The sequence below is a fragment of the Suncus etruscus genome, chromosome 15 (genome assembly GCF_024139225.1).
Source record: "Suncus etruscus isolate mSunEtr1 chromosome 15, mSunEtr1.pri.cur, whole genome shotgun sequence".
Taxonomy (NCBI): Eukaryota; Metazoa; Chordata; class Mammalia; order Eulipotyphla; family Soricidae; genus Suncus; species Suncus etruscus.
Window position 1 is genome coordinate 43,303,917 of NC_064862.1, and position 23,275 is coordinate 43,327,191.

A 23,275-nucleotide genomic window follows, 5' to 3' on the forward strand; every position below is an offset into this window, starting at 1 on the left:
CTATATGGACCCACAAGCCCTGCCAGAGGGATATCTGAATGCATGGCCAAGAGTAAGCCCTGAGCACCACTGAGTGTGCCCAAACACCCCCTTTCCTTAAAAATAAGATAAAGGATATCATTCTATGTTTAGAAAAAAGAAATTCTAACCCATGTTGTAATATGGATGAAAATTGAAATAAAAGAAGCCAGTCACTAAGGGACAAATATTGTGTAACTTTGTGAAGCACCTAAAGTAAGTTTATACTTAGACAGGACATTATACAGAAAGTAAAATAGGGCTTGTGTTAGTGAGGGGAGATGGAGGATGGGGAGAGGTTCAGTGGTTATATTTTCAATTTTGCATTATATAACTGTTCCATCTAGCTGTTATACAATAATATTAATGGATTAAAATGATTTTATAGTTTCATATTAATTTTTTAAGCCCCAGTATTAAGAATTTCCAATTTGAAATTCATGATCTGTGATGGGGGAAAGGCCTCCTGATCATAGCAAGAATTAATATGCATGAACCAAATAGTAAAGGAGAAAATGAGGGGAACATTAGATTTAACAGCCTCCATGAACACAGACCAGGGCATTTAACAGGAATCTGTTTCCCCAACTTAATTGGGGATCACAAGAGGCCACACCTCACTATTAAGATGAACTAAACATTCTTTATCATTATCTGTGAAGGTTGTATGGAAAATTTTTATAACACCTCTAGTCCAGTCTTTATTGTGTGAATGCTTGATAATTAATTTTATATTCCAAGTCCAAAGATTTGTTATTGTTTAATACTACCCACTCAGATGAATGAGATCGTAAGCATTTGCCCAGACACCCTTAACTTACTTTGTATAACTTGATCATCTCCATTTCCATCCATGTTACAGTGAATTGCATGATTTCATCTGTTTTTGTTTGTTCCGTGGATATTTTAGGTTCTGAACTTAGAAACAGTTCCTGATTGTGCTCTGGGGACCTTATGGAATGCTGGGGATTGAATCCTTGCTAGCTGCATGCAGCTATCTGCACGTGCTATTTCTCCAGTCTGATTTCATCTTTTTGAAACTGCATAGGATTTCTTTGTGTATATATGCCACAGCTTCTTTAGATAATTAAAACTTAAAGGCCAACTAACACAAATAAGTAGGAAATGGTTTATTAGTCTTGGAGATAAAAGGTGAATATTTTATTTTGTCATTATTTTTATCATACTTATCATTTTAATTGAATCTGTGAGATACAGAGTTGTAAAATTGGTCAGGATTGAGTTTTAGTCATATAATGTCCAATACATTTACATTGTACATTTCCTGTCTCTCATGTTCCACAGTTTCTATCCCACCCTCTTTCCTCTCCTCCCTCTGCCTGCCTCTATGGAAGAAATTTTTATTCATTCTCACTATCTCTTTTTATTTTTTATTTCCCTTTAAACACTATGATTTGTTACTGAAGGGGATCATGCAAAACTCTATCTTCTCTCAGCAACCAGTTCGTGTCTAAGAGTGATCATATCCAGCTATCATTGTCAAGTGCTCTCTTCTCTGCAGTAACTGCACTCCTCTACTCCTTGCGACAAATTTCCTACCGTGGACAGGTCCTCCTGGCCCTCATCTCTATTATCTTTGGGTATTACTACCATTAATTTTTATGATCTTTTTTTATATCCAAATAATGAGTGTAGTCATTTTATGACTATCCTTCTCTCTCTAACTCATTTCGCTCACAAAATACTCTCAGTATCCATTCATGTATAATCAAATTTCATGGTCTAATTTTTCCTAACAGCTGCATCATATTCCACTGTGTACCACAGTTTTTACCCACAGAGGTGTTCTCAGCACTTAGATTGTTTCCAGACTCTGGCCATTGCTAACTGTGCTGCAATAAACACAGGAACACAGAGGCATGATTTATTTGATTCATTGTTGGATTTTATTCACTAGTATTTGTTGAGCATCTTGGCATCGGTGTTTATGAAGGATCTTGGCCTGTAATTATCTTTTTTATAGTGTTGTTGTCTGCTTTTGGTAGCATGGTGATTTTGCTTCACAGAAACTCTTTGGGAGGTTTTCTATTTCTTCAATTTCTTGGAAGAACTGGAAAAGAACTGACTGTAGAGGTTTGAAAGAATTCATTAGTGAATCGAACTGGGTCTGGGCTTTTGTTTTTGGAAAGCATTTTGATTACCATTTCAATTTCCTCAATAGGCTTGTTCAGGTTTCCAGCTCATCTTGACTCATCTTTGGAAGTTATAGGATAACAATAATTTATTCATTTCTTCTCTCAGTCTTTGAAGTTATAGGACAAGAATTTATATATTTCTTCTAAGTTCTCTCATTCTAAGTTCTTCTAAGTTCCTCATGGCATAGAGGATCTTAAAGTAATCTCTGATGATCCTTTGAATTTCTGTGATGTCTGTTTTGATTCATTTTTGATTCTGTATGAAGGGTCTCTCTCTTTTGTTTCGTCTTACTATTGATTTATTGATTTTGTTTATTTTCAATGAACTAATTATAATTATAATAAAATAATTGGATTATTTTATGTATTTTTAGTTTATTAATTTCTGGTCTATGACTTATTATTTCTTTCTTCCTGCCTGTATTCAGCTAATTTTTGGAGCCATTTTCCAATTTCCTAATTACTCCAATCAAGTTGTTGATGTGGGCCTTTCTTTCTTTCTTCTTTCTGATGAATGCTTGTAAAGCTATGAACTTTTTTCAAAACTGCTTTTGCACTGTCCCACATGTTTTCAAGATTTGTATCCTCATTTTCATTTGTTTCCAAGAATCTTATGATTTCCTCTCTGACCCACCAGTTATTCAATAATAAACTAGTTAGAATCCAGATTTTTGCTTTTTTTTTTTTTCTTCTCATTTTCTGTTTGTGATTAACATCTAGTGCTTCTTGGTCTGTATGATGTATACCCTCTTGACTTTGTGGAGATGTTTTGTTTTATACAACATGGTCTATTCTGGACAATGGCCTAGGTCTATTAAAGAAGAATGGGTATTTGGCTTTTGGGGGATGAAAAGCATTTCTACTCTGTACTTCATTACTGCTGATTGGGCCTGCAGAATTGCAATCTTTACCCACAAGTCATGATCTGTTTTGTACTTCTTATCACCGTTTCTTTTTGTAGATTCAAGGTCCTTCTTTGCTATATTATTGTCAGTCTTCTCCACTCTAATGGAGCTTATGTGGGTAGTAAATTATATTATGCCCTCTTAAGACGCTGCTCATTCAGGTGGCCATTTATGATCTTGAGCTTGGGCCCTGACCTATGAATTCTTTCATTCCAGTCAGTCCATAAGCAGTTCTGTTCCTGCTACTGGTTACCAGTCCAATTCCTGTTGGTTGGTCTCCTGCATCCTTTTGCTTGTTGTTAATATTTGTTTTGAGGTCATCCCTTGCTCTTCTCAGAGTTTACTCCCGGTGCTGTACTCAAAATCTCTTCTGGCAGGATATAGGGGACCCGATATTAAACTTGGTTCAACTTTGTGCATGGAAGGAATCATAACTGCTGTTTTTGCTTTCTGGCTCTAGGATGAGTATAATCAACTGTGAAGCTGACACATTAACTTTCCTCTTGGGAAAGAAAAATGGACCCTAATCTCATTTCATATGCAAAAATAAATTCCTAATAGGATAAAATATGAAAGGGAAATCTAAATGACTTTGAAAAAGAGAATATAATTAGACATCCTTCAATCTTGGGCTATTTGGTAAAAAGGGAAAAACTATTTTTACTTTATAGAAAAGATAAAAAAATAATTATATTTTATTTGAATTATAAAAGACATCAATAATACCATAATTAGAACAGAAACTGGGAAAGTAACTTCCACATAAAGTATTACTAAAAATATTGATCTTATATATGTTTTCATAGTATGCATATAGATTTACACATCGATTCATGGAATAAAGCTAAAATTGGAAATGGACAACAATGCTTAAATTCAGTTAGAATGACAGAAATACAAATTTGAAAATAATGAAATTTAATTTGTATTTATCAGATAAATATAAAGTGAAAATTTCTTGATAGTATTTATGGTTTATGAAAATATCACAACACAGATATGCTGTTGGTTGAAGTGCAGACTGATACACCTGAGTTTTATGTTCTTATATAAAAGTATCAACACGTGAACATTTTCATACCCAATAGTTTTATTTATGGTATCATTTTCACTTCTGTAAAATATCAACAATTTGTTTCTTAGTAAAGTTTGGTATCTCTTATAGGTGAACATTTGAAATTTTAACAATCATTTTCCTAAATATAATTTCTAAAGGGATTCTTGCACATAGATACCAGGAGATATGTCCAAAAAATGTTCATAGCAATGTGATAGTTTTTAAAATGGAAAAAACTAAGAATATAAGGTGCAGTAAGAAAGTAAAAAAATAACATAGTAACATGATGGAGTACTAGACAGTTACAAAAATTATGTTACTTCTAACAAATACAGCAATATATATTTTCATTACCATGATGTAGAGAAAAAATTAAAATACAAGTTATAAATGGAGCTACTCACTGTGATTTCAGACTTATAAAATTTATACACTTTAAGCAAAACAGTCTAGAAGTTTGGTATCTAAGCATAAGGACATACAGAATAAAAGTGGGAATGATGAAGATTCAGGACAGTTGTGCTTTCTAAAGAGAAAGAAGGTGCTGAGATTCAGAGGTGAACCACAGAGAAATTCTAAGTGAATGCAGACATATTTATAATGGCCACTGATATTCACAAAATTGTTTATGCTATACCTTACTTACATTAGAATTTATATTTGAATTATTTGTTATTAAACTTCTTTAGTGTTTTTCTTCAGTGTTTCTTGCTACAGAAAAAAAATAACCCATGGGCTTGGAGAGATAGCACAGCGGCATTTGCCTTGCAAGCAGCCGATCCAGGAATCCCGGTGTCCCATATGGTCCCCCGTGTCTGCCAGGAGCTATTTCTGAGCAGTCAGGAGTAACCCCTGAGCACTGCCGGGTGTGACCCAAAAACCAAAAACCAAAAGAAAAAAAAATAATGACCTGAGTATCTGAGAATTCTCATTGACTTGCAATGCAGAATGAATGCTGAGTACACAAGAACCTGACAATATCCATACATACATATTTTTGGAAGTTGACTGATGTGTCGATTTGAACTACATTATATAGAGACTAATCTTTCTTTTCTGAGAAACTTAGCAATATTAAATAATTAATTTTACTTTGATAATGACAAGGTTACTACTAATTGATATTCAATTTCAAATTTAGTGTTTAGAAATGGCTACAAGCTGTTTTGACTTGTTTTAAATATGGCAGTAGTTGCCAGAAAATTTAAGTCTTTTTTTTATCTTTTCTAACTTATGACATATATTTATGATAATGTGCCAATGTGCAACCCTTTCTCTTTTGTTTCTTTTAATATAAAAGCATTTGAGTCAGGACTTGGAAAACTCATCATGTTCTTCAACACGAAAATTTAATCGAGAGCAATTTTACAAATTTATTATTTTCCCTGGCAAGTGGATTAAAGTCTGGTATGATCGACTTACTTTGTTGGCGCTACTTGATAGGTAAGTGATGAGCTTTCAAATGCACAAATGAAAGACTGTTGATGCCGTAGACAGTGTGGGTTTGCATGTCTGAAAAAAAAATTAATTTTGCTAATGTTTCCTGGAATATTGTCAGGTTGTACACTTTTTTTGTTCATTTGTTTTTATTTTGGGGTCACACCCTGTGGCCCTCAGTGCTTACTCCTGGCTCTGTACTCATAAATCACGTCTGACATTTCTGGTGGACCATATGGGAAGATGGGAATCAAACCTGGGTCTTTTCCAGGTCGGCAGCATGCAAGGCAAGCACCCTACCACTGTGCTATCACTGACCCGAGTTGTATGCTTTTTATTTTGCAAATCCAAAGTTGAACCAGAAAGACTCTGATAACGAAAGATGTAATAATTTAGCCATTATAATGGGAGAAAAGAGAATTGGATAATTTGCTTTAGGTTTAGTTTAGCTTTAGAGGCAATATCATGGGTGGTACTGCTCACTGCTTGACACATTTTGTTTATTTGTTTTGAATTTTGGGCCACACCTGGCTGTTCTCAGTGCTTACTCTTTGCCCCGAGCTCATAAATTATGCCTGTCAAGGCTCAGGTGATCATATGCAATGCTGAGACAAAGCCCATTTGGGCTGCACTATAGAAAAACATCCTACCTTCTATTTTACAATTCTAAACCAGCTTGACATATTTTTGTAGAAAAACCTGAGACTATCATTTGTGGCATGGAGCCTGACTTACCTGGGTGTGGGCAGGGGGAAGAAGAGAGCAGGTTTGAAATGATTGCTATCACTTTCCTTTAACAATTTTGATTCTGTTTTTCATTTCTGTCTGGCATATACTCATTTGAAAGTTAATCTTACATTGAGCATGTTTACCCTTTTTATGATAAGAAATGAATAACTATTATATATCAAAAGTAAAATGTTCTGGGATTAGTTATTGATTGGGGAGGAGGTGGTATGTAAGGTGATTTATGTGGTAACTAGCTGTAACTGAAAGGCAGAGGCCTTTCCATTTCTATTTCTCTTCACCTCATAATATACAAAGGTAAGATTCGACTCTTTAAAGGCTCTATAGCTTTGTCTATAGCAGTCCCAGTTTGAAAATTTAAGATGCTGTTACTAAAGCTGCCAATGGCAAATGCTGAGTTTTTCACTTAAATGCCAATCAGTGGGGGCAGTTCAAAGACTGATTGTCTGCTTTGCTCTAGTTGGTCTCCCAGTACTTATTTGTTACAGTAATGTCTTAAATGATGTGATCAGATACTAAAAATCTGTAGTCATGCAAAATTACAACAGTAAATTTTAAGATCTACAAACCAAGTAATGGAGTCAATGTTTTTTTTCCTAACCACAGTGTGTTACCCAAGGAAAACATTCTTAAATTAAACAGTTCATACTTAACTAAATTAATTCAAAGTATGTGCAGTTTAAAAAACTAGTCATTTATTTTCGTTAATGATTTTTGAAAGTTGGACTAGTGTATATATATATATATATATATATATTTTTTTTTTTTTTTTTTTTTTTTTTTTTTTTTTTGGTTTTTGGGTTACACCCAGTAGCGCTCAGGGGTTATTCCTGGCTCCATGCTCAGAAAATCGCCCATGGCAGGCATGGGGACCATAAGGGATGCCGGGATTCGAACTATCATCCTTCTGCATGAAAGGCAAACACCTTACCTCCATGCTATATCTCTGGCCCTGGACTAGTATATATTAACCCTTTATGTTAATAAAAATTTTATAGGTTTCTAGGCTTGTTAATTTATAATCCACTATTTGACAAAAAATTAACTAAGGCCAATTGAAAATTTGAAAAATAGTGGAGATTATTGCAGGATGTTTTTTAAGTTTCTGGTTTAGAGTATTAATCTCTCACAGGTCATAATGGACTTTTAATTTTATATTCAGTGACAACCTAATGACCACTCCACCGGCTCAAACTTTTGGGGTGTCCCAGGCTCTGTGGATGTAAAATCTAGTCCCCACTACTTAGTATAGTAGTGCTGTTATCTGAGGATTCTGATGAAACTTCTATGCCTCAGTTTTCTGTATTAAATGAGAAATAGTTTGAGTTAGTCGCAGCAAGAATTCTCTAAATATTAGTTGCAATTATTATTATTTCCTGAAATGTAGTCTAGCATCTAGAAAGAGGGAAAATTTTGTTTTTGATGGTTTGGGGACCACATTTGGTGTTGCTCACAGTTCTGGACTTGGAGATTCTTTCTCCTGGTATAGCATGGGGTTCATATGTGGTGCCAGGGATCAAATCTGGGTCAGCCACTTGCAAGGAAAGCACCTTACTCACTGTATTACTGTTCTGACCTGAAGTAAAAAAATTAATAAACAATATTAGATAGGCCAAAATAAGTTCCAAAACATATGGACATTGAAATGTAGGTCCTTGGCTGAAAGTGCTTTTCTTTCAGAGTATGTATTGCTTTTATTCCAACTAGAAGCAAGCTTGGTGATCTGGTTTTGCAGTTTGCAGTTAGTTAAAGTGGGAGAAAAAGAAAAGATGAACCTTTAAGTGAGAGCAAAAATAAAATAAAATAAAATAAAATAAATGAATAAAAGGGTGAGAAGGGACACTAAAACTATGACCTAGAAAAATAAGCGACTTGGGACCTTTGAAAGCAGGTGTAATCTCTTCACAGGGTTATGGCTCAGAGTCATCTGGAAGTTGTGTAGAAATAATTTTCTGGACATGACAAGCCCTAACATAACCTTGAGCACTATCTAGGGTTGTGTTAAGGTTCCCCATAAAACTTAAAATTCTTTTTTATTTAATAAAGATTTGATTGAATACCATGAGATAAAATTTCAAAGTTGTTCATAATTAAGTCATACAATGTATGTTGGTACATTAATGTATGTTTAATTAATTGTAAAACAATGTATGTTTTAGTCATACAATGTCAAGCTCCGATTCTTTCTCCAGTTCACATTTCCTGCCACCAATCTCCCAGTTTTCTTCTCCTCTTACTACTCTCCCCTGTACCTGCCTCTGTACATTTTTCTTCTCTTTCTCTCTCTTCTTCCCTTTTTTTTTTTTTTTTTTTTTTGGTTTTTGGGTCACACCCAGCAGTGCTCAGGGGTTACTCCTGGCTCTAGGCTCAGAAATCACTCCTGGCAGGCTCGGGAGACCATATGGGATGCCAGGATTCAAACCGTCATTCTTCTGCATGCAAGGCAAATGCCTTACCTTCATGCTATCTCTCTGCCCCCCTTTTCTTTTTTTAATTTAGGCAATATGATTTGTAATAGTTTTACTGAAGAGTTATCATGCACATCACTTTACCTCCTTTCAGCACCCAGTTCTTGTCCAGAGTAATCATTTTAAACTATCATTGTCATGGTGGTTCCTCCAATACCCTAACCACAGACCTCCATTCTTTGAGGCAAGCTTTCTACATTGGACATCCTTCCTAGCTCTTAACTCTATTTTCTTTGGGCATTATTTCCAAGCTATCTTTTTTTTTTTTTAGTATATCTCACAAATGAATTTAATCATTTGATTCTTGATTGGGACTGTTATGATTTAAAAGGTTTAAGAAAAGAATTTACACACAAATATTCCATTTTGTACTATGATAAATATATTTTTATTCAAAACATCATAAATATTTAAGGGAAAAGTTGTCTTTGAGGTCACATAGACTAAAGATTCTGAATTATCAATTAAGGTTAGAAAGAGAAAGTGTGTACATTTAAACAAACTAAAAAGACTTCAAAGGCAGTGGGAAAATTGGTAAATAAATGAGCAACAATACTGAACTAAACTTTGGGTGCTAAAGTATAGTGGATAGGACATTAGTCTTGCACAGAGACAACCGGGTTTGATCTCTGGCACCCCATATAACCCCCAGTGCCAACACTAGAGTAATCTGAGTGCAAAACCAAGAATAATTCTTGAGTACAGCCAGTTGTGCCCTCTTGAAAGGAAAACAAACAATAAACTCATTTGCTATAAATGTCTGCAGTTTAAAGCCTGCTACTTAGATTATTTTCTTCAGTTTTACTCGGGAAGTCAGATTGATATTCCTCCTCCTCAAACTCTTCCTTCTCCTTTTCATTTCTCTCCTCCTCCTAATTCTCTTTTCAGCTACCCCAAGCTGTGCTCAGCAGACCCACAGTCTCATCTTGTCACCAGCCAGATGGTTCAATGCAAGAGCCAATGATACAATGCTACTCAGAATCTATGGGGTCAAGAATTACTGGGACACACTAGGCAGTGCTTGGGGGCTTGAAGAGTTGCAATTGATGATGCTTGGGGGCAGGTCTCAAATCCTGGTGAGGTATATGCTAGATACGCAACCTAACTGCAGTACTATCGCCTAGACAGGGGGATTTGACTACAAGATTGATATCTCATCATTATAGTTCAAATGTTTTAATTGTCTCAATTATAGAAATCTAGAGTCAAAATAAGGATTTTGTTTATAAAGCAAGTATAGGAAATAAAAATCCTTAAAATATCCTTAGAAGGAGCCGGCGAGGTGGTGCTAGAGGTAAGGTGTCAGCCTTGCAAGCACTAGCCAAGGGAGGACCGCGGTTCAATCCTTTGGCGTCCCATATGGTCCCCCCAAGCCAGGGGCAATTTCTGAGTGCTTAACCAGGAGTAACCCCTGAGTATCAAACAGGTGTGGCCAGAAAAACCAAAAAAAAAAAATATCCTTAGAAGTGTTCAGGCATCCTCTATTAAACATAGACAACTGTCTTTATATAGTTAAGGATATATATATATAAACATATATACTACATATAAACATAAAATATAAAATATATCTTTATGTAGTTAAAGATATACATATCTACACCTATAGAGTTAAAGATATATTTTATAAGATAGTTGTAGATATAAATCCTTATCTATATACCTAAAATATATTTTAGATTATATGTATTAAGATTTACATGCTTATATATAAAGATGTCCATATCTTTATATATACTGATATCAAAGAAAAAAATCTTAGAGATTCTTTTTTTTTTTTTTTTTTGGTTTTTGGGCCACACCCTGTGACGCTCAGGGGTTACTCCTGGCTATGCGCTCAGAAGTTGCTCCTGGCTTCTTGGGGGACCATATGGGACGCCGGGGGATCGAACCGCGGTCCGTCCTAGGCTAGCGCAGGCAAGGCAGGCACCTTACCTCCAGCGCCACCGCCCGGCCCCAGAGATTCTTAAAATTGTTTTTATTTCACAGAACTGAAGATGTGAAGGAGAATGTGATGGCAGTTCTACTTATTGTTCTGGTTTCCTGGCTTGGATTTTTAACTCTAAACCAAGGTTTTTACAAAGACTTGCGAGTGCTCCTTTTCTGCCTTGTCATGGCCAGCTGCCAGTATTCCCTGCTAAAGGCAAGATCACATCTAATTCTTACCATCACTAATGTGTCCTTGAAAATATGAGATAATGACATAGACCCATCTGATTTGTGTTCTAGAGTGTTCAGCCTGACCCTGCCTCTCCAATTCATGTAAGTGTCGAAGAAAAGTGAGTAGCTTGTCTTATTTGCCTGTGATGAAGATATGGGAATGGCTAAAATCTATTCTGAAGACATAAAAGTATATTGATATGAATATTATTAAATAAATAGGAATGTATGCAAAGTTCTGGCAGGTCTAATACTGGGATGATAGTGGGTTGTCTCTTCTTCTATTTTACTCCTGTCTGAAAAGTCCATAAACCAAATGAGAGGATATTAGACTGCACTCAGACTGCCTTAATTTGTTTCCTGCACTTCCCATGAGCAAAATTATGTGCATATCTCATGCTTCAGTTTCCTTACATGAGAATAAGAATAAGGAAATTAAATTTCTATGAGGATTAATTAATCTGTGGCATGTGCTTAAAATAGGGCTCAGGACATAAAGGAAGCTAAATATATTGGAGATTTTATGATTAGTAATCTTAGTTAATCAAGAATGTAAGCATGAATCATTGCTATTTTCTGAAACAAACCTGGTCTCTTTCTATGTCACATTTTAAAGTTTATTGTCTTTGATTAATTTTTTTTTTTTTTTCCTCTTTTGGACCATATGTAGTGGTGCTCAGGTACTAATCCTGACTCTGCTCTCAAAAATCATTCCTGGCAGAGTTGGAGACCCCATAGGGTACCAGAAATTGAAGACAGGTTGACCACATACACCCTACTCACTGTACTGTCAGTTTGGTCCAAGATTGTCTTTTATTACCCCCAAATTTGAGTTAATTTCTGAGAGTAGGCCAACCAATACTGATCTCTTTGCACTCTGCCATTCTTCAAAGAGTTCTTAGAAAAGCTCATTTTTTGTCAGCTATACCTTCTTGTATGAGGTGCTACCCCACAAGTATGTATGCCTTGTGGATTTGCACTGAGATTTGCACATCTATCTGGTGAACTTCCCAGTTCTTAGAAAAACCTCTCATTACATTGAGTCCTGTGTAAAGTTCCTATAAAACAAAGTCTTATCTTCTTGCTATTGTGCAGTAAACAAATAAATATTTGGAATTTTTTTGTTTGTTTTTGTTTTTGGGCCACACCCAGCGGTGCTCAGGAGTTACTCCTGGCTGTCTGCTCAGAAATAGCTCCTGGCAGGCACGGGGGACCATATGGGACACTGGGATTCGAACCAACCACCTTAGGTCCTGGATCGGCTGCTTGCAAGGCAAACGCCGTTGTGCTATCTCTCCGGGCCCAAATATTTGGAATCTTATACTGCTTTTTCAATCAAGGATAGATAATATTTAGGTTATAGTCATTAAGAAAAGATTATGGGGCTGGAGAGATAGCATGGAGGTAAGGCATTTGCCTTGCATGCAGAAGGACGATGGTTCAAATCTCGGCATCCCATCTGGTCCCCCAAGCCTTCCAGGAGCAATTTCTGAGCATAGAGCCAGGAGTAACCCCTGAGCACTGCCAGTTGTGACCCAAAAACCAAAATAAATAAATAAAAATAAAAAAAGAAAAGACTACTTTGTTAAGTTCCTCTATTCCTCATAAAATTGCTTTATATATCCCATGTCTAATCTCAAATATGTAGAAGCAGCATAATTAAATTATTAATACATATTGTTGTGATTATTATCAGAAATCTGGTTTAGTTTATGTGAGAGAAATAGGTAGTTCTGAAATGTTTTGTTCATGCACACCCTAGAGGTAAAAATCCCTAACACTCATTCATGTTTCTAAGCCCTCTTTTGATTCACTTCCTTCGTTGTTTCCTTCTAGAAACATAGAGGTGGCAAAATTTGAGCAAGTTATTAAACTGTGAACAAAACAAAATAAACATAAAAATTTGTATAAGACTCAATGTTTCAGATACATATAGATGCTAATTATGGTAAACTAGATTCTAATTTTAAAAGAAATGTATTGCACTGTCAAAGAGTATTACTCTTTGGGAAGTATCATAGATATTGGAAGTAATATCTATGTGGTTTCCAATATGTTGTCTCTTTTTTTTTTTTTTTTTTTTTTTTTTGTGGTTTTTGGGTCACACCCGGCAGTGCTCAGGGGCCACTCCTGGCTCCATGCTCAGAAATTGCTCCCAGCAGGCACGGGGGACCATATGGGACGCCGGGATTCGAACCAATGACCTTCTGCATGAAAGGCAAACGCCTTACCTCCATGCTATCTCTCCGGCCCCAATATGTTGTCTCTTGACTCAGATATGGTATAAAGTGACAGGCAACAAGATTGTTACCACATTTTTAACACAGATCTATAAATACTAATAACCTAGAGAGAAAATGTAATGTCTTATGATGAATAGCAAAAAAAAAAAAAAAAAAAAAAAAACCAAACCAACAAACCAGTAGAGCCAAAGTCAAAGGTCAATTTCCCCCATCTGTAGGAATTCTGAGTCAGCGAGGCTGGGAGCAGCAGGGAATCTGCATTCTGTATTTTAATTATATCCTCCCCACCTCACCCTCAGGTGGAAGCACTCAGCTGTGGAGAAATACTGAAGTCAGGAGAATTATGCTTCTTTCAGGATATAAATCCAGTCACACTATTTATTGCAAACTAGGGGATCTTAAGCAAGTTATGTTTTTGAATCTCAGAGTTTTTAACAACAATTGGCACTGAAGACACACTTGAAAAATTTTAGTATTTTATTGTTTATAAAATACAGAAATGATATCCTTTATTCAATTTAGTGAGAGTAAGTTGAACAACCTTTGTGCCCATGTACAAAGACTGAGATTTACCAAGTCCTCTAATTGCCCCCACCTTTCTAGGTACTATGTAGAAAGTGTATATGGTACCACTTGAACTTCTGTAATAACTCATTGAAGCTGATTTTTATGCATATTTTTATTTTAACATGGTGAAAGTTGACAGGATAGTGAAGTTCTCTTAAATGCCGTACATCGCCCTCTTTTTATTAACTACTATATGCTACAACTACCAGAGCTAGTGAGCCGATACTGACACATTTTTGTAATTGAAGTCTGTTTACTCAAGTTTTCTTAGTTTTTAACCAAATGTCTCTTTTCTGTTTGTTTGAGAATCCTCTGGAGGGGCATTGCATTCCTGACTTTTTCGGTTATGACAGAATAATTGTTATATTATGACCTTTAATGTTTATCATGGTTAGACTAGTAGATGTGTTTTGGGCAGTAAACCCACAGGGAAAAAAAAGTGCCATTTTATGATGTTATATTGAGAGTATATATCTTCAGAATAAATGAATTCTGTTGGGCCGAGAATGCTTATTAGAATAATGTGAAGAAAAAAAAATAATGTGAAGAACATAAAATATTTCAAATTCTTAATCCTGAAAGCAAGTAGGTTGTGATTAAAAATTAAGTAGTAATTTTCTATGTAGTTGGGTATTTACTTGGCTCAAAAATATGATTTAAAGTAGAAATAATTCTGATTTTTTTCACTCTTATATACTAAATTTCTGCCATCAAATACAGGCAGAACTGGGATTCTGTCCCTTCCTCACTTTTATAAAGAGAATGTTAAGTAAGTGGGAGACTATGAGAAATAGGTGGCAGTATCTTAGGCAGCACCTTGGCCAACGTTTTGATACCTATTGATGCTCCCTTGACTAGACAACTAAATCTACACATTTTTCAGAGCTCACTGACCAGTTAGAAACTTGGACCTAAAATAAATTATTTTATAGAATTAAATTATAAACCAATATCCTATAAGTGTATTTGCTTATTTGATTTTCAATTTTTTTCTTGGTTTTGGGCATCTCCAGAAATGCTCAGGGGTTACTCCTAGCTATGGGCAATCACTCCTGACAGTACTCTGGAGACCATATAAATGTCAGGGATTGACTCAGGTCAGCTACATGCAAGGCAAATGCCCTACACACTGTTATCACTCCACCCCGTCTTTTCTTTTTTTCTTTTGAATATATTTATTTAAACACCTTGATTACAAATATGATTATGGTTGGGTTTTAGTCATGTAAAGAACACCCCCTCCTTCACCAGTGCAACATTCCCATCCCCAATGTCCCAAATCTCCCTCCTCCCCACCTCACCTCCGCCTGTACTCTAGACAGGCTTTCAACTTCCCTCATTCATTCTCATTGTTAAGATAGTTCTCAATGTAGTTTTTTCTCTAATGACACTCATCACTCTTGTGGTGTGCTTTATGAAGTGAGCTGGAACTTCCAGCCCTCCTCTCTTTTGTTCCACCCCGTCTTTTCAATTTTTAAACTAGTTTGCCAAATTGCTACCATGCTTATATTGAATAAACATGCTCAGTGCTAGTTAATTTTAAGAATTATTTAGTACTTTGCTACTTATTTCCTTTGCTTTATAGTATATTGGGCTCCCCTACATATGCCAAGAGTGAATCATACAACATTTGCAATCTAGGATTTTATTGGGATTCTAATTTCTGTAGAGTATTAAGTGCCTACCCCAACTTGCCTACTTTGTTGCTCCACAACCAAGAGAAACTGAAGCACACCGTTTAAAATGTTCAGGAAAACTCTAAATATAAAAGTGATTTGCTAAATTTAAACTAAAAAGGAATCATTTATCACAGCAAAAAATTCTATTTAAGTGAACTAACCTACATCATCACAAGAAGTTAAAAAGAGGGACTAGGGAAATGGATCAAAGAGCTGGAGTAAATACTTTGCCCTGTGGGAAGCTTGAGTTTGATCCCTGGCATCACACTGCTGGCAGTACCCCCTGAGAATCAAGAGAGGAATAACCTCTAAGAACCAACCATATTTCTGGCTCACAAAGAAGCTAAGAATAGCAAGACCTTATTATAGAGAGAAGTCTGGTTTGGTGAACAAAGTGGCTGGGCAGAGCATGTAGTTCTTTGTCTGCACCACCATAAGATAAAGAGCCTTTTTCAGCCTTTTTTTTCTTTAGGAAAAATCATCACCCCAAACATATTAAGGGCTTTATTCAGCCCCATCCTCCACATTAATTTCTTCTTATAGACAACATTAGCTTTACATATATAAAAAATGGTAATTATGAGTGAACTTAATGATGTCAGCTTGAGTGCCTGGGTATAAAAAAAATCCTATTCTCATCTCCATGGTTGTTAGCAGCCAATATGCTGTGGTCCAGGCAACCAGAATCCCAATCCTTGACACCCATATTATTTTCCACATGTCAGGTCTAGGAGATCTATTTATTTTTGGTAAAAGGAAGTAGAGAATGTAGTTCTAAGCATATACTGAGGACTAGCCTTATGAATGTGTTAATAGTGGCTAGAACAATGCTAAGTATGCAGAGAGGTTGGGTGTGTGCTAGTTAGAATTGCAGTTCTACATCCCCTGGAAACATTGCATTAACTCTGAATGCTGCTTTATGTGTAAAGGTTGTTAAGTTAATACTGTGGGCAGTTAATAACTTCCCGGCAGAATTAGAAGAAGCAGAAGACACAGATCTGCAGAAATCTGCAATAGGCACAAACAGCCAACTAAATGGTATGGCCTCAGAGACCCAACTCCAGGGCCCTTTGCAGTTCTCTCGAACACCCCTCCTTCATGATCATAAAACCTTTTCTATTTCCCCCACTTAACAAGAGTGATCACCGACTTGATAGGAGCATTACTTAAGTGACCCCCAGCCACATGTTCTACTGCATTCCCCAAAGGGGCTTCCTGAAGATTTTGTTAGGCCCATCATTGTAGTCTTCTGCTACTTTGTACCTACAGTGTGGGCTGTGAAGTTAGATCTGTCATTGAACAGATGGTAACCCCTAACTGCAAACATAGACCAACTGTTACTGTCTCCAGAATACCCCACAACTAAAATTGGCCATGCACTCCACTGTATTTGAAGGCTGAAATACAAAAGACAACTTTAAGAGCCCAAAAGCTCCAGATCATCCAGTCTGATGAACTGTCTGGCCAGGTTAGCTGCATAGTGATGAAAATTGATTCCTAAATTCCTTGAGAATTGGTTCAAAATTCCACACCACATAAAAATAAAAAGTTACAAGTATATACGTTTTATTATTTATTTCTTTTGGGTGTGAGGACCATACTTGTCAGTGTTCAGGAGTTACTTCTGGACCTATGCTTCAAGTACCAAAAACAGAGTTGGGATTAAAGGACAGTCAGCAACATGCTAGGTGAGCACTATAATCTATATACTGTCTTTTCTTTTCTTTTTTTTTGGGGGGGGGGTTTGGTTTTCGGGTCACACCTGGCAGCGCTCAGGGGTTACTCCTGGCTCTATGCTTAGGAATCAGAAATCGCTCCTGGCAGGCTCAGGGGACCATATGAGATGCCAGGATTTGAACCACCGACCTTCTGCATGCAAGGCAAGCACCTTACCTTCATGCTATCTCTCCAGCCCTATATACTGTCTTTTCAATCCTGAGTAAGTTTTAAGGGTGACAAGACTATACTTGGGGAAGTAAGTAAATCTTTTCTATGGAAAAATATCAGTTTTTGGTGATTTTATTTGTTGATTCATATGTTCAAGAACTGGAAAGGAGGAAAATTTTATGAGAAAGTATTCTGGGGAAATCAAGACAAATAAAAGTGACTTCTATGTTATGTCTTAGTGAAAGAAAGGGAGGTGAAGCATAAACATGAAGGTGACCACTTTGTAAGGGCTGAAAATTATCTCCTCATGTACAGAAACAAAGACAGTTTTCGCATGCTTGTAAATAAAGCAGATGCAAAATAATATCTCACATGTCTTTCAAAATAAATACTTTGATTTCCTAACATGTGTATTTTAACTTTATAGTAAAAGGGAGAATCAGGTTAAGGTGAAGGCAGCTATTTAATTACATCTTCTAATTAACTTATTCTGCTTTTGAGGAAATGGCTCATGTATTTGTGAAATTGTATACTAAACAGGTGTACAATTTATTTTGCTGCTATAGGTGGCTTCTGTCCTACAGCCCTCAGTGAGATTTCGGTGAATCCACTTTAGGGAGAGTGGGTTGCACGGACGGCGAAATATGAAATATAAAATAATGAAACCACACACAGAGAATGTGGGGTCAACACGTTTCTGGCAGGAGTGCGACAAGTTTAATTTTTTGAGCAGGGGAAGATATAGGGGTAAAATTAGCCAGAGGTAAAGAATAATTATAATTACAAAGCATAGTAAGACAGTAACAATACCTAAACTATGGGTGTGCCTGTAAAAATTCTAGGTTACAAATGAGAAGGTCCCAACTCAAGGTAACTCTTTGCAAGCTTACTTTAAATGCAAAATTAGGATTAGGAGGGAGTATAAAATATCTAGGAACTTGATCTTAATTAGACTGGACTCTACTGTTTTAGACGTTAAGTGAAGGGAGGAGCCAAATCCCCAAAAATGAGTTTCCCTTTCTCTAAAGGAGGGTCAATAGTCAAGATCTGCATTCTGGTTACGCCCTTGATTACCAGAAACTGCAGCTGCAAAGAACATATTTGAAAAAGAAGGAAAAATTGTCTTTGCTTTTAGGGCTGGCTATTATCCAGAAAAGGGGTTCTCAAATAAACTTTGGTGCTGGAATTTCTGAGCCAAAGTATTTGATAGAGGCCATTATTTTGCCTGATATATACAAAGGAGACATAGACAAATACTGGCTGAAAATGTAATGGCAGGCGTCTCTTTGGAAATTCCTCAACCATCCACGCAGGGGAAAAAGGTGTTCACAGCGGGCCTTTTGAGGAACCCCATGGGGGTTAAATTTGTTCTACCCACCAGGAAAATCTGAGGATACATCTGGTGGGCTGAGCCCCCCTAAAAGCTTAGGTATGCCCTGGCATTTTGCTGTTCATTTGAAAGAAGTACATGAAGATAAAGCTTTTGAAACTATTTTTTTCTTTTTTCTTTTTAAGTAGAAAGTATACTCATATCATTAATCTGTGACCTAATTGGATAAAAAGGAAAAGAGTGCCAGTATTCCTACAAGATTTAGCCTGGACTCAGGGCCAAATACAACCAGCCCCTATGGACAGTCTGTGCTTTCCTTCCTAATAAAGATGAGCTCAGAATAGAACCATTTCTAATATAGAAGCAGCAGCAGTTTAAATTGCATTTCTAAATATAACAACTGCAAGGCAGTGATTTTAAAAATTTACATTCAGATTCAATTCACTTTAATCTCTACCCTTTATATTCAAAGTGCTTCATAAATTACAAAGGTATATTCTTTTCTTAATTCATTTTGCTTGCCTTTTTAAATCTTTATTAATGGTACATTATTTTATGACAAATTTTTCACTGACTTTTGCTCTAGAAAGTTGATCTTACATTTTTCTTTATTTCTTTCTTATCCATTTAAGAATAATAAAAAGTTTCTTTTTATAATAGTATACATATATTTGGAGCACTGGTGGTGCTCAGGGGTACCTCCTAACTCTGCACTCAAGAATTACTCCTGATGGTATTCAGGGGACCAATAAATGCCAGGGTCAGCCCCATGCAAGGCAAGTCCCTTGCCTAATGTACTATCTTTGGCTCCTTATAAGAATATTTTAAAGGCTGGATGCAATCTGTTAAGTTTTGGGTCCTCCTTAATGAACAGTATATATAAATAGCAAGGGTTTTTTTTTCTTTTAAATTATTCCTCTGTGCTGTATAAACATATTTTATGTGATCCTTGCTGGTATAACATTATAGACATATTTTCTTGCTTTCTAAGGAACAAAGAAAATGAAGCCTCAACTTGTAATTCTGTTTCTTATTAATAATGGAGTTCAAGTTAGACCAGATTGAGCAAATAATGGCTTAAATTAGTTCTATACTTGAAATACAGAGTGCAATGGAAGTTTCATTATTGAGAAAGTATTAAATTAAAGCCTTTCTTCCCCCAAGGATAGTAATTAAATTTTCAGGTAAATCTTGTTGAGTCTAAGTTCTCTTTGATACTCTTACACTTCTTTGACAAAATAAATACCATATTTTTTTTCCTGCTGTTTTGTGTGTATCAATTATGGTTGGGGACAGAAGAATGAATTCTATGGTAAAAGTTATATGATATACTGTAACTTATTGACTATTAGACTTTAGTCATTTATTTAAAAGTATCATGCAGAAATTGTGTTTGTTTTCTAGGGACACAACCAAATCATAACATATAGCAGACCAATCTATTTTTGTATGCTGTGTGGCCTTATTTTGCTTCTTGATATAGGGGCCAATGCCAAGTATCCTCCCACTTATGTTATCTATGGCCTGAAGCTCTTCTCTCCAGGGTCCCTCCAGTCAGCTAGGGACCTCTTAATAGGTGAGTTACTTTGGGGAATGGGGAGAACTTAGACTATGGAGAATCTGTCTCCCTTTGTCTCTAGAATCCCAAACTAAAGAAATCTATATAATTATTTGATGAAACAATGATGTTTTATTCTTGACTTGCAGAGATTCAGAAGACTATCTTAGAATTGGAATCCCAAATCATCCAACAATAGAATTATTATGAAGGGCTTTGAGATCCTTGACCATAAAGTTACAGTACTATAGTATCAGCTTTGTGGATAGATCAGCAGGACTTTCTTACGTGCCCTCAGGAAGTAGTCACAGATCTGTATTCACAGTATTCTAATAATGCATGAGTGAGTTTGGATCTCAGTCCAGGTAGAATCCTGGATATGCTAGTTACCAGCCTTCCACTTAGACACATTTCTCACCTTTAAGAATAGGCAGTGTGGGGCCGGAGAGATAGCATGGAGGTAAGGCATTTGCCTTTCATGCAGGAGGTCATCGGTTCGAATCCCGGCGCCCCATATGGTCCCCCGTGCCTGCCAGGAGGAATTTCTGAGCCTGGAGCCAGGAATAACCCCTGAGCACTGCCGGGTGTGACCCAAAAACCACAAAAAAAAAAAAAAACAAAAAAAAACAAAAAAAAAAGAATAGGCAGTGTTTGTATAAAATTATTCTCTTACTCTGGTGATCTATATTAAGTAACAGTTTAGAAATCTGACCTTGGAGCAAGATGATTGGCAACTTGAAAACTTTGGTCAAAAACCTTGAGCAAATGTCAATTTTAATATGAAGACAGTACCAAAATCAGAGGTTGTTTAAAGTTTAAAATGCTTTGCACTAGGTATAAGTTATTTTCATTTCATACATATTAGCTTTTCCCCTGTTGACCTGCAGCTGTGAAGATATTAATGTTTCAAGAATTATTTGATGGCATTGAAAGATTTATTGCTAGCTTGTCATTAGCTTTGGCCTCATTGACCACACAAACAGATTACGGGCAGCTACCAGCACACCATTTCTGGGTCTATTGATTGACAGGAAATCCTAATAAAAACTTTAAATCCCATATTATTCTTTCCATACTCTCGTAATAATTCTCCTAATGTCTTGATGGGTAGGTAACATGTAAGTTTTTTTTTGTCAGCTTCATGCAAGGTAAGTACATTACTTCATGTACTATATATTTAACCCTAAGCTGAAAGCATATCACATATGCTCGCATGCACAAACTGCACACTCATTAAGGCCTTCAGTCAGTTTTGACCCTTTCAAAAATCAACCTATTGATATTCAGAAATCAGCCACAATGAAGAAGTTGAGTTAAAGTACATGGAGGTGCCCAGTCATAACTGTTACCACTATCCTATGACCATCATTTAGTAAACAACATTGCCAATGTTCCAAGCCCAAGAGTACAGGAGAACCTGGGACTTAGGAATAGTGAGATTTCATAGGATTTTGGAAGATGTGCAGAACATTTGTTTATGTCTGTGTTTCCTTTCCTCTGCATCCCACCCTCAGTCTTGCATATCTTGTGCATAGCTCAAGCATTTTTTGGTGTAGATAGGATTTGTAGCATGAACCGAACCTTCCCCAACTCCTTCTCTTCAGCCTTTAATTGTATTTTGTGTTCCACATCCTTAAATATATCAGTTAATGATGGCTCATTTCCCCTAAACCTTTACCTAACCTTTAATAATAGAACTTATTTTGTAATAATCTGCTTCATTCATACTTTTTGATCAATATCTGCCTGCCTCAGTAGCTTATCACTGGATGAAGACAATGCATTGAGTCTGATACATTGACTATTCTAGGGACTCAGAATACAATTAGATTTGGTATAAACACACACAGGAAAAAAAACATAACAAAATACTTTTTATTTAATTAACTGAGTCAATGTGTGCCTTAAACATTAAATAAATTAGTTTCAAATAAACTTTAAATACTTTTCATTCATAAATAAGCTAAAACAGATAGTCCTTTTTAGACTGTTCAACACAGGCCTTAAATAATGGACATATTTAGCACCTTTCATAGATGATCTATCTAAAGAGATTTAAAGAGATAAAACAATCATATATCCTAGTTAGAAATCTTTTCACTTTACAGGGTCAGAGTGATAGTAGAGAGAGTAGGATACATTTGAATGAATGTATGAATGAACCTGGCTCAACACCTGATCTAGCACGTTCTATAGTAATCCTAAGCACACAGCCAACAGTAAGCTCTGAGTACTGCTGGGTTCTCCCTCCTCCCTTCTAAAAGGAAGTAAAATTTTTTAAGTAGATATCTCTTTCATTCCTGTTTATTTTTTTTTAAATTAATGAAGTTGCCTTACCATTGAGAACCTGTTGACACCAGGATGTGAGATGTTTTTCAGGCTCAACATTAGCTCAACATTAATGTACCTTGGTAAGAACCTAAGATTTTCTTTTCAGCAGTAATCCTGGTTCTAGATTATGCTGCTGGCTAATTTTTAGTTCATTTTATTTTTCTTCAGAACTGTTAATTAGTAGAGATGGAAGTGGGAGTAAGGCATTTCTTGGCTTTCTTTACTGGAATTCCCCTTTCCTTATAAAATATCCTCTCTAATAATACTTTTGTCTGTCAGCAGTGAAAAGTGAAAAATAGCTATACATAGTCTTGCAGGCCTATTTAATGACTTTGGGGACAAAGAAAACAAGAAAAATAGAACAACTGTGATCTCTATGGAATGGCTGTGTTAAATATCTTTGCACTGAGTGAATGTGTTAAACTAATTTTCACTTAGCAGGAAAACTTCTTGGAACTAATTTGAAACAATTGGAAAAGAAAGGAAAGGATATAGACTAATACTGTAATTTTAAAAAGTGAAACCACTAAAAAATTTAACTAAAAAAGAAACCACAAGAGCAGTTTAAAGTTATTTACTCTTTATGGAATATTTTCACTTGTCTATTAGCTAGCAAAAGGGATCTAAGTAGTATAGAGTTAATGCTATCTTTAGGTTCAGAGAGGAAAGAGATAACAAAGGTAAGGAAAAACACAAATACTTTTAGTGAAAAAAATTAAAGGAAGGGGACTT

At 36.0% G+C, this 23,275-nt stretch overlaps 1 protein-coding gene across 1 annotated transcript in view; it reads left to right on the forward strand.

The window, feature by feature from the left end:
* The window catches only part of PCNX2 (pecanex 2), a 328,287-nt gene that overhangs the window by 96,826 nt on the left and 208,186 nt on the right, over positions 1-23,275 (forward strand). Inside the window, exons 10-13 of the mRNA XM_049789037.1 lie at positions 5,437-5,579; positions 10,778-10,931; positions 11,018-11,050; positions 20,059-20,230. Of these exons, the coding sequence (XP_049644994.1) occupies positions 5,437-5,579; positions 10,778-10,931; positions 11,018-11,050; positions 20,059-20,230 (502 nt within the window). The remainder of the gene's footprint in view (positions 1-5,436; positions 5,580-10,777; positions 10,932-11,017; positions 11,051-20,058; positions 20,231-23,275) is intronic.